This window comes from Stegastes partitus, unplaced genomic scaffold, assembly GCF_000690725.1.
Source record: "Stegastes partitus isolate 25-593 unplaced genomic scaffold, Stegastes_partitus-1.0.2 Scaffold923, whole genome shotgun sequence".
NCBI lineage: Eukaryota > Metazoa > Chordata > Actinopteri > Pomacentridae > Stegastes > Stegastes partitus.
In genome coordinates, this window is record NW_007578654.1 from 147,737 (window position 1) to 159,841 (window position 12,105).

At 43.2% G+C, this 12,105-nt stretch overlaps 2 protein-coding genes across 2 annotated transcripts; both read left to right on the forward strand.

Moving 5' to 3' along the window:
* smim1 (small integral membrane protein 1) lies at positions 1–505 on the forward strand. Its single transcript, XM_008293924.1, has 2 exons — positions 1–95; positions 382–505. Exons 1-2 carry the CDS (start codon positions 1–3, stop codon positions 503–505), a joined length of 219 nt encoding a protein of 72 aa, XP_008292146.1.
* Positions 506–6,147: 5,642 nt separating this feature from the next.
* szrd1 (SUZ RNA binding domain containing 1) lies at positions 6,148–11,463 on the forward strand. Its single transcript, XM_008293925.1, has 4 exons — positions 6,148–6,260; positions 7,502–7,551; positions 8,538–8,804; positions 9,432–11,463. The coding sequence occupies exons 1-4, from the start codon at positions 6,213–6,215 to the stop codon at positions 9,541–9,543; spliced, it is 477 nt and encodes a 158-aa protein (XP_008292147.1). The 5' UTR covers positions 6,148–6,212; the 3' UTR covers positions 9,544–11,463.
* Positions 11,464–12,105: the final 642 nt, after the last annotated feature.

Genomic DNA, 12,105 nt, shown 5'->3' on the forward strand with positions numbered 1-12,105 from the left:
ATGGAACCCAACGGCACAGGCAGCGTACAATATGATCGCTGGAACGAGGACAACATCAACATGAACGTGGAGGCTTCACAGTCCACCACGACGAGGTGAGATGAAATGACGTCTTCCATAAAGATGCATCAATCATGTAGTTTGTGTATTATTGGTTTTCCCTGCTGCTGCAGAGGAGTAAACCCAGAGAGCTGTAGGAAGATATGAAAGAGGAAAATCCATGTGTGGACTTAAGCAAAATATTGATGAGGTCAAAAAAGGTTGTTATTGCCTTCATCCAAAACAGCAGTTGAATTCTACATAAGACCATCATAGTCTAACTAAAGAGCTCATGTGGTGAATACAGTCAAGACTCTGCCTCACTTTCTCTCACATCTACAGGATCCGCAACACAATGTGTACTGGCCCCACTGGAATAGCAGTGAAGGTTGTCGGAGCCTTAGTCGCGACGGTGCTCGTTTTCATCATAGGATATGTGGCAGGATACTACGTCCATCGGTGCTGATGGTGGAGCCCAGTCAGGAAGAAGAAGAAGAAGAGCTTGGACATTTTGAAAGAACCAAAAGTTTCAAAATATCATTCTGATTTTCTTTTCATGAAGAAGGGAATTAAATCCAATTATATTTAAGAAACGTTTTTATTCTTACAGAGAATATACACATCTATGACTCATGTGGAACTTCACTGTTTTTATTTATGTTTTTAATTAACCTGAAGTGAAAAATCTTGAGCATGGAAATGGAAGTTGGGTAGAAGTTCTGATGAAGCGATAGTTTTAAAAAATCTGCAGTGTTGCAATCCTTCAACTGAATTTAGAAGAGCAATAGCATCATATTATTTCTAACCAAACACAAGAAAGATGTCTGATATTTGAATTCTGCCCGGGTAGTACAACGTGATATGTGGAAGAAAGAGTTAATATAGTGACATCACTTTCTAAACTCTGAACAACTGCTTTGTCCACAAATTTAATTCTATTTATTGGACAGCAATCTGTTTTCCCACATTATGTAACCAGCATGTCTATGTTTGAATGTCTGTCATGCACTCTGCAGAGTTTGCAGCAGCTCAGAAGTGAAGGAATAAGTGAGTTTTATATGTCTGTGAGGAAAAGTACAAACGTCTGTCAATAAATAATCAAAAGAAATGTTGAAATGGATTCAGAATAAAACTACGAAGCACTGAGTAAAATGTAAAATGTACTGACTGAAAGCAGGAATAAAGTTTATTAAGACTCATTCTGGAGTTCAAGGTTTTTATTTCATTTTCCATCATGTTGGTGTGAATTTGTTGAAAATGCTTAATATGAATTAATGTCAAGAGACTGAATACGAGTTGATGGTTGAGATGGACCGAGTGTTTTTTGACAGGTAGAGGCCTGACTGCTGATGCTTTCTGACTTCTCCTCCTGACGCCCTGCATTTTACATAAATCTACCAGCTGATTTCAAACATCTCTGAAATACTAACACTTAAGAGTGTCTGATCCATGACAGACATTTTAACACTGACCACATGTACACTGGTGAGAGCAGGACATTATTGGTGAATAGATTCCAGTTTTACGTGTCCTTCTCTGAATCTACTCATTTAAGAAAAGCTCTGATTTTAAAATAAAAGAGGGTGCAGTGATTGTGGTGTTTGTGATGAATAAATAAAGATTTTAAAGGCTCACATTTCCCCAAAGAACACTGGTGGATGAAAATGACGGCAAAAAAATGCAAATATTAATGCATTTAATAATTAAAAACACCAGAAGTAAATCAGTCAAATGTTTTTATTTGGAAAATAAATATCCTTACAGTACTAATTCTAAAAAACTTGTAATCCGTAAAACATCATTACATACAGTTTGTCCACAGGAAGAAGCACTGCCACATACTAGAGATGTCCAACGACCAGGAACACATTTGCAGTGTATAAAATAAACACGATGCAACTTGAAAACAGATAAAATCACAACAAAAAACTCCTTCAGAGGTAGTTCAGGTTAACTTTGTTACCCTCTGATTTCATGTTCCCCTGAGTAGTCACCCCGCTTCACCCTCCCAGCCCCGTCACTTCCTGTTGACCTCAGTTTAACTTTTTGTACATATTTGTGAACAAATTATTGTTGAATTTAAAGTTATCGTGTGCTGTGCTTTGCTGCCTTGCACTTGAGCCTCTAACCGACCCGTAACAGATTCCAAACGTCTTTGAGCTGGTAGATGTAAACTATGATGCACACCAGCTATTTCAGAGGCCAGCAGACGTGTAGGAACTCTGGTCATCGATCTAATCTGTGCAGGACAATCAGCTGAGCACGCACACACTTATGTTACAGCTGTTTCTATAGAACACCCTAAAACACAAATATATCCGGCCACAGTGAGAGCACGACGTGCACATCAGGTAGTTCACTGAGTTTTGTTTGGTTTTTTTCCCCCTCAGGTCAGCTCCAGCACGTCCGGTTCAAATCACCCTGACAGCATTCGAAAGCCTATCTTATCTGGGAACGCAACTACGAGGAGGAAGCTAATATAACTCCGGTAGCAATAAAACAACATTTGTGTGTAACATGTGATACAAAAACAAAGCATGTTATGTTGGGTCATTTTTATTTAATACAATATTGTGTACAACATCTATATTTAATCATTTTAATCTTTAATAATTTCCCAGGTCTGGGATAAATAAAGTATATTCTATTCTATTCTATTCTATTCTATTCTATTTAAGAACCTTGTATGATGTTAGAGCAGGTCTGCTTTTCTTTTATTCAATCAAAACAACACATTCAACACTGACTGTCTGGGATCAGATTAAGACCAAACTGTGTGCGCACACATATCAGTCATGGGTAGCAGTTGAATTATTGTTATTATTACTACATTTGGTTTCAATTTTTCTTGTATGTTGCTGATGAAAACATCCTTCCCTCAGAGAGCAGTCTGAATCCTGTGCTGCCTTATTAGTTTGTAATGTGCACCGCTTTGTGTGTTTTTTTAAATGCCAGGATTTGCATCATGTAATTCATGATTTATGTCATCCTTTACGATTTATTAGTGTTATTATATTCATGTTACTATTACTAAACTGAACTGAATTCATCTGACCTCAGCAGACACGCCACTCATACGACAGCCTACAGTACTGTGTTCTACCCTGAGACTGAACACCAGCTGTGGTTCAACAGACTCTGGCTTGTGTGTCCACGCAAAACAGAAATAGACTCATCACAAAAGGGTTTTCAAGCCTTTCCCCCTTTTAGCCAACAGTCCCAGTTAAAATCCTTGTAACTCAGGCACAAATATCAATTTCCAACATTTTTTTTTAAACCTGAGATTGGAACTTATAAAGGACTCGTCCCTCCTGAGACCATAAATCCACACTGAATATTAAAAATATACAGGTTGTGTATAGGGGCGTCTGAGGCTAAAAAAAAACTTCTATTTTTATCAGGCTCTACACAAGTACACAGAAATCCAATTTTTGCAGATGTTAACACACATGCATACAAAACATCCCCTCACATTTAGATATAAGCTTTGGCTGAGAAATGTTCAGCGGTTTATTTAAATAGCACTTTGTAAGATCAACAATTACAAAGTGCTATAACAGAACCACATGTAGCAGCAGTGGTGTGGCAGGTGTGGTCATCCGAGGTTTTACTATCTTACCTTCCTGTGAGCTGTGCCAACAAACTTGATGTATTGATAAACACTCAGTGGGGACGTGGAATACAAGCTCAATTTAAAGAAAAATCTGGGGAACAAACTAACAGTCCAGTTATGTTTTATATGACTTCAGTGCAGTCAGTTACAATGTTTGATCTTCTCCCCCCATCACGCAGCAAATGTGGCCTAATTATTAATAAATATATATTTAAGGTGTTTTGAGACTTTATGGGTCAAAGTTGTCTCCACACAAGTCCGCAGATAGAGAACACAGCACACAAAGTCAAAGTTTGATCATTTACTCAGATGTAAATACAAATCAAGGCAATTAAACCATTTATATTTAGAAATAATCTATTTAGATTACACTGGTATTTGCACAAATCATGTATATTTGCATTTGCACTGTTTTATTATTATTATTATTATTATTGTTGTTGTTATTATTATCTGAAGCACAAGGAGTCTGACTGATGGTACAACAGCGACGCCTACAGGAGATGGCAGAGAACTGCGCTACCCACATTTAGAGCCTTTTTTCAAGACAGCGCCACCTACTGCAATCAATAATCACTAAAGTGCACGACTTGGATTTCAAAGGATGATTTCACTCGTAAACATTGACGGCACTGTAACTTGAAAACAGTTAAAGATCGACCCGCTGCATTGGAAACCATAAATAGACCTCCCACTGGGGATGTGACATTTGACCTTAGGTGATATTTCAAGGCCCTGTTTAGGCTTCAGAGCGGATTCCCTTGGAGTCTGTCGGGGGGTTCTGTAGCATAGTGGTTGGAGCAGTTGTCTTGGGAGCACCTCCACGGCTGCAAGTGGGCTCACCGGGCCTTCTGAGTGCATAAACACCCACCACAAGTACCACCTAAAGACCAGGAGGGAGTTCAGTCAGTTCTGGTGAAGCAGTTGGAGGGACGGAGCCATGGTGAGGGTTTCAGCGGTTTGAGCTGCAGAAGCTGTGATGGTAACGTCATTAGGGTTTGAATTAGTTTGTGTAATCAGCCAGTCGCCGCTCCCCAGAGGTCCCATCGAACCCGCCCTGTCCCCTCACCTGTTCCCGAGGGGGTCAACGCTGCCGAGCATCAGCTGTTCATGTTGTGTTCAATGTGCTGTTTGTTGGGATTCCCACTTGGAATGGGGAAAAGAAAGAAACTTCACACAAACAGAGGAAGCCTGAGGAAAACGAGAATGAGTAACCTAAGCAAGACGAACAAAACGGGATGACTCAAGGGACGGAGAACTCAACTGAAGGGTTGGGCAGGCTCAGGGGGAGGCTGGTAAAACACTGGAGCGGGGCTGGCAGCAGGTCCAGGCCAACTGCAGGCTGGGTCAGGGCGGTCCAACGGCAGTGGATTGGGGAAGGCGGGCAGGAGACGGGGAAGAGGGTTTCCATGTCTGTGGTGTGGTGGAGACGGAGGAATGGACAAGGCCTTATGGCATAAGGTGACTGAATGCAGGTGAGCTGATCCCTGCAGCTGTCTCCCTGCAACTATCCAGCTCACTGCATGGAGGAGATCGGTCCCGTTGAGATACAAGAGAAGCCTGGCCAAGATAGCAGCCTGAGAGACATTAAAGTTCCATCCATCATCTCTACGCCTTAATCCTCACTAGGGTCATGGGGGGCTGGAGTCTATCCCAGCTGACTCAGGGTGAAGGCAGGTTCACCTGGACAGGTAACCAGTCTATCACAGGGCTACACTTAGAGAGACTCCACGCATCCCGGGATGCGAACCGGCGACCTTCTAGCTGCGAGGCAATGATGCTAACCACCGAGCTACCTTGCAGCCCCCATTCAAACTGGTGTCCCCAAATTGTTCCTCATTTGAAGCGTAAACAATTGAAGGATTCAAGGATTCAAGGCCTTTATTGGTCCCAAACACAGTTATACCTGGTATAACGCGCAGTGAGATGCTTTGTGCACCTGTTCCACATCGAAACAATATTAAAAAGATGAATAAGAATAAAGAATACAACACACAAGAAATAAATATATATGAGTATATGTATATATATATAAAGAGAGAGAGAGTGAGAGAGAGAAAGGGATTAAAAAAATAAGCAAAAAATGATTAAATCAAATTTTAAAACAGTGCAAAAGGAGATAAAATAAATAAAGAAATTAATAATAATATATACATGTATATGTACAAGGTGGGAAGTGACCTGTTGGGTTGTTTATTGAACACTGGTGAATGGATCGTTCATGTACAGGGAGGATGAAGTCAGTGGAGATCTTGTTTGTTTTGTGTTTCATGTCGGTAACATCTGGGGCCAGACCTTCACTTCAGAACCCATCTCTATCCATGGATCAGGCTGGATTCGGATGGTTGGTCTGCAGTGACTTTACTGGACTAACTGCTAAGTGATTGGGACTTAGAACAGATTAATTACATAGCGGGCTCGCAGGCTGTGGCCCATCGAGCTCCGCGGAGGGGCTCCGGGGAAATCCGTCAGCGTGACGTCAGAGGCTGCAGACAGCCGAGGGGCGGACCTGCAGGAGCTCCGGGCATCAAATCCACAGCGTGTCTGAGCAAAATGAAACATGGATGAGGAGGTCGCTGAAAGTTGGGAGGACGCTGCCGATAGTGGGGTAAATAGCCAAACACTCCGTGTAGCTTCAGTTGAGGACGGATATGTTTTCGGGTGACTCTTTCTGTGAACGGGGCCGCTTTTAGAAGTTCTCGGAAGGCTGCTCCATGTCAACGACTGTTCCTCGTGCCAACAATGTAGCTAAAGCTAACGTTAGCTTCAAGAAACTTGGTGAGCTACCGTCAAGTAGCGTTAGCTAGCGAGCGAGTTGAGCTTAACGCGGACGTGAGCAGCCGACTGACGATGGCTGTTGTGAAATCACTTCGCGTTACAAAACGTTAACATGCTAGATGTTTAGCTAGCGGTAGCCAGCTAACAAATATGGCTACACGACGCGAGCTAAGCCCAAGGAGTAAGAGTTCCAGTCCGAATGCTACCGTTGAGGCTATGCTAAGTTAGCTCTTCATTGCAGGCTCACACAGAAAGTGTGTCAGTTTTCTGATGGTTTCCGTGTTTGTCAAATGTCCGTAACCCGCACAGGACATCTACAGCCTCATCCACCAGCCGTCTTTGTCTTGTATTCAACTCAATGCATTTCTATAAAGCTAATGACTTGTTTTTTTGCTTTTGTTTTTTGTTTTTTTATAAATGTCATCCTAAACATTGACTCTCCTCCACGTCGAAGCCCGGAGCGTTCTGTGGGCTGCGACCAGTAGCACTAAACACCAGTTAAACAGCGTTTGTCTGCCGTGAAGTTACAGCTTCGTGAAACGTGAACCACATTGATTTCCAGTTTTCACGGAGTCTGGCTCGGACTGGTCCTGACGCCAGCCCTGTGGGGCGACTTGACGGGACCAGGTTGTTGTTCGACAACAATTTCGGCCATGTTGTGTCAACTAGTCGGCTGCTTGCGAGTCAGTTATGTTGCCAGACTGGTCAGTCGGTAACCGTCGGCTCACGTGAGCGAGCTGTCGTCACGGTAATGTGGCTGGTGACGTAAGGGGCGTGGCTCCGAGGAGCAGCCTGACGTCAGCAGGTCCAACGTGCGGATCCTCAGCTCCTCGGCTCACCTTATATTCAGTTTTCGCTGGCTGGCAGCATCAGTGGGCTAATGTTGGCTAGCTGAGCACACACTCTGCTATGACTTGGCAGCTGCCCTACACATGTATAAATAGCTCGTAACTGAATCCTGCTTTCCATCCAGCGTCCCACCGACTTACCTGCTGCACTTGTTCCTCACCGAGTCCATCTGACCATGTTGTGTGTTGACATGAATGTCTGTTTGCGCTCCTCTCCCCTCAGGAAATGGAAAAACGGTTAGAAGAGAAGCTACGGATCAGCCAGAGAGAAAAGTAAGGACTGTTCATTTCATTTGTTTGAATCCAACTGAAAACTATCCTCTATTGCTTATTGCCATAAATACAAGCACAGACTTGACAGATTGATTTTCAGTTATGGGTGCAAATTAAATTAAAACAGTTTACATGCTAAAAAAAAAAAATACTGAAACCACTTGGAACTTTTCTCACATTGATCCATCCAGAATATTTTTTCTTTTTTTTGCCTTGGATGACATTCAGATAGGATCATCATACAGAGCTTTGTAGCGTTTATTTAAATGGTCAAACAAATGAGTCTCATGATCTCATGTGGCAGAACAATAGAAACAAGCTGTGCTCAGAGAAACCTCTGGTCTCAGGTGAGTGACCAAAAATGGCCTCAAAGAGTAAAACAAGATGTTGTAATGTCAGAGTTACCCAAACTGAAACCAAGTGATTTCATCTACACATGGGCTGTTTTCTAAAAGTGGAGCATTTTAAACACCAAGATCAAAGCTGACTGTGTTCAAATGCCAAAATCATGATTTTTAAATTGATTGTGCCACCCGACCACTAATGTCGATTCTGTTTGCAAGCACATCGTCCTCTTCAGTGTTTTTCTGTTTGTTGTTCATTTTGCTGTGCACATGTCAACAAGTTCTGTCTCGTAAATAAAGTTTGTAAACAACAACAAAACCCTCTATATATCCAAGAACCCTTAAATTGAAGTTAAGTCATGTCATGGTGGAGGAGAACTACACAAACTTTCTTATTGTATGAAGTAGCAGCATGATGTGCTTTAAGTAAGTCACTTCACATCACACTTCCTGCAGTGTGACTATTGTGCACCTTGTCCTTCGTGAGACAGTACATCAAGCAGGCAGCACTCCTCAGTCTGTTAGATCTGAATGTGGAGCAGACCTACAAAGCAGAAGCTGACATGTCATCAGTGAAATACGTCCTGTCGTCAGTCTGACGGCTGTGAATGCATCTCTGACTGAGTCTCGTTTTGCCGTCAGGGAATCCAGTAACTCTGCACGCTCTCCGTTGAAGACGACCATGGTGATACAGGACGACTCTCTACCAGCAGCACCCCCACCTCAGATACGCATTTTGAAGCGGCCTGCGAGCAACGGGTCACTGGGGTCCCCCCTGAATCAGAACAGGCCTACGCCGCAGGTCAAGTCTCTGGCCCAGCGAGAAGCAGAGTATGCTGAGGCCAGGAAGAGAATACTGGGCAGCGCCTGCCCAGAGGAGACGCCTCAGGACAAGCCCAACACTGACAGGTGAGCAGCAAATGGAGACGGTTTAGGAGGTCACTCAGAACCTACTGAAGCCTGAACAGAACTACACGTTGTTTATTGTTGTGCTTAAGACTGAATCTTGCTGTTGTCACAGATAGACGATAATCTGACAGTCTCTCCAGTTAGCCTGAGTCCAGTGACCAACATTTTTGATATTTAAAACGTGTTTATTTCTAAAGCGTGGTGCCATGTTTTACTCTGAAACAGCATTGTTGTTTTTATTTATGACCCTTGATTCAACGTTTTGCTAACGTTTATACAACTACAGTCTTGGACTAGAAGGAGAACATTTGTAAATGTTAGCACTATAAAAAACCCTTTAATACCAGTAATGGTAGTAATACCAGCTAACAATTAGAACCATAACTGTGTTAAAGCAGCTACTGATGATGGGACTAGTCTGAGCCTCGCTACTGGTCTTATTTTACAGACTATGGCTGACAGCAGCACATTGTTTTTGTCTGTCTTTTGGCTTGAATGGGTTGAAAACAAGAACTGCTGCTGAAACCTGCCAGCTGGCAACGAGCTGTGAGCAGTTTGTGTCCAGCAGCTGGCACATGGAAAAGGCTGCTGTCTCTGAGTTATTCCTGTTTCCTCTTTTTCTACCAGGCCAGGGCGCAATAACTCGACATTGCCTTCAGAGGACACCAGATCAAACAATCACACTGTCCGGCAGCCGGCCGGCCCAGACGGCACCCAAGGGTTCCGACAGCACAGATAAGTGGGCCTTGAGGGCCACCCGGCCATGGAGGGGAGAGCGAGCAGAGCCACCAGTGAGCAAACATAGGACTGTATTCCTGAAACTTCCTTCCTTCAGTTCCCTTGTACCAGACGGGCTGCGAGTCCAGTCGCATCGCTGCCCTCCTCCTCCCACTCACAGGAGTGTGGAGCTGCCAGGGAGCGAGGAACTCCAGCAGGAAGTCAAATGGAAATGTGCTCTCTTCTATCCCCAATGCAGTGTGTTGGCCACTGTGATTATGGACATCTTCTGGACTCACTGTGATGATCCCCTTTAAGAGAAGCCCCTCACCTCCACCTCTCTCTTCCTTCAGTCCCTCACGGCTCCATCCAAGGATGCCCGAAGGCCAGAAGCAAAGACTTGAACAAAGGACAGTGAGGAGAGAGGAGCGGAGCAGACGTGAGGGGCCATATCAAAACGAGACGCGCTGGCACTTGTGCTGCAGCTTCTTCCCAGCAATAATACCAGACATCACTTCAATGTTTTTAATTTTTCAGATGTTGGCTCACAAAATTTTTATTCTGTTTTTCTTGCTTGTCTTTATCGATACTAGGGATGCTCTGATATCTAACAAATACAGATAGAAGTACTTTATATGACATGTACACCACCAAGAATCTGTATTTATTAATGAGATTTTTAAAAAAATAAACATAACATCTGCAGTTTTTATCAAATAGGACACACATTTGTCCACCTTTGTTTGGTGGCAAAACAGAAATGTTTTAAAGAGACAAGTGTCCTGCATTAAATCCACCTCTAATGCTGAGTACTTACCTGAGCGGTTGGGATTATCAGTGCACCTCTACTATGTAAATCGCCATTTGTTTTTAAAAACCGAGGGTAGGGGTCGTGTGTGTGTGTCAAGTTGTGTATCTGACAAGTTCTGTTTACGGTTTGTTTTTTTTAATTGAGCTGTCTTCTTTGGACTGTCACTTCATTTCTATTTAAAAGTAAAAGCAAAAAAAAAAAAACACATGAAAAGGAGATGAGTAGCTTTTCTGCTTTTTTCTATAAGCGATGTCAGAGCAAAGCAGTATTTTAATTGAAACGAACCAAAATCCCTTTTTAAAACCAACCTTAAAAACGTCACTATTATTGGAAGGTGGTGTTGGCAGCGACTGGCAGGAGGGTCAGATGGTAGAACGAACTCACTGCTGTACTTCACAAGCCTCCCCCGTTGCGTCGCCACCTCCTCGGCGGTGTGCTTGTTCCTTCACGTCGTCCTCTGAAGTACAGCACATTGGAACTCAGGTGCAAGTGAACGAGACTGAATGAATGAAATGAACTAAGATTGTATTTTTCCAGCAGGTTTGATTGCGCAAACAGCTAATGTCCGTATTTAAGCTTGGGTTAAGCACTTAGAAACGGTGCTCTGTCGAGAGAAATGTAACTGAAATGATGTCCACGTCCCGAGGTGAATGAATGCCAGGTGTTTTTTTTTTTGTTTCTTTTGTCTTAACTGTCAGCATCTTGGTAACGTGTTCAGTAACTGACGGTCCACTGCTTAAACCGAGACGCAGCTGGATGTGAACCAGAGAGGAGTCGACTACGTGGCTTTCAGGACCGTCGTGCCCAGATGTTCAGTTTTTCACCTTTTTATTTGTACAAACAGAGAGATCTCAATAAAGCCATATTCAGTGGTGCAACATCGATACAAACGTTCTTGTAATGGTTGAATTCAGCTTGTGCCTCCTGTATCACATCTTTACTTCCGGGTTGTTTTTATTACTGTAGTTCGAGAAAACTGAGAAAAATGTTTGAGGGCGAATTCACGAGACTCTTTAAGAGGTTTTTAGTTCAGGAAATCTAGCGGCAGAGCAGCAGACAGTCGGGTTCTGCTGAGCTCAGAACACAAACTGCCTGTAAATACTGATTTAATAAAAATGATTTGCAAAAAAATGTGACTTCATGTTAATTACTTTAGAACTATTGTGTGATTTCACCAACCAGGCAAGCTGTAGACCACATCCATGTCTGTCCAGACCTGACCTTAAGATAAAAAAGTTATCAAATCATTGATCATTTTATCCAGTTGCACATTTCTGTGAATTCTTTGGCATCTGGAGTCGTGGCCAAGAATGTGTTTTGTGACCTTTGGCCACTAAATTCTAATATGTTCATCCATCCATCCATCATCTCTACACCTTAATCCTCGTGGGGGGCTGGAGTCTATCCCAGCTGACTCAGGGTGAAGGCAGGTTCACCTGGACAGGTAACCAGTCTATCACAGAGCTACACTTAGAGACAGACAACCAAGCACACTCACATTCACACCTACGGACAATTTACAATCACCAATTAACCTCAGCATGTTTGTGGACTGTGGGAGGAAGCCGGAGAACCCGGAGAGAACCCACGCTGCACGGGGAGAACATGGAGACTCCACGCAGGAAGATCTCCGGATGTGAACCAGCGACCTTCTAGCTGTGAGGCGACGGTGCTAACCACTGATCCACACATTTGAAACTCCCTTCTCTCTTCTAGACGTGTTGTGTTTATGAGGATGGGACAAACCTGAAAGCGATGCCTCCAACTTCAGCA

Excerpts from the sequence above, each read along its gene's own strand:
- szrd1 (XM_008293925.1), top strand. The coding sequence starts at position 6,213 with ATGGATGAGGAGGTCGCTGAAAGTTGGGAGGACGCTGCCGATAGTGGG. Across the intron at positions 6,261-7,501 it reads AGGACGCTGCCGATAGTGGG|GAAATGGAAAAACGGTTAGA; the intron begins GTAAATAGCCAA and ends CTCTCCCCTCAG. Across the intron at positions 8,805-9,431 it reads GACAAGCCCAACACTGACAG|GCCAGGGCGCAATAACTCGA; the intron begins GTGAGCAGCAAA and ends TTTTTCTACCAG.
- smim1 (XM_008293924.1), top strand. The coding sequence starts at position 1 with ATGGAACCCAACGGCACAGGCAGCGTACAATATGATCGCTGGAACGAG. Across the intron at positions 96-381 it reads TCACAGTCCACCACGACGAG|GATCCGCAACACAATGTGTA; the intron begins GTGAGATGAAAT and ends TCACATCTACAG.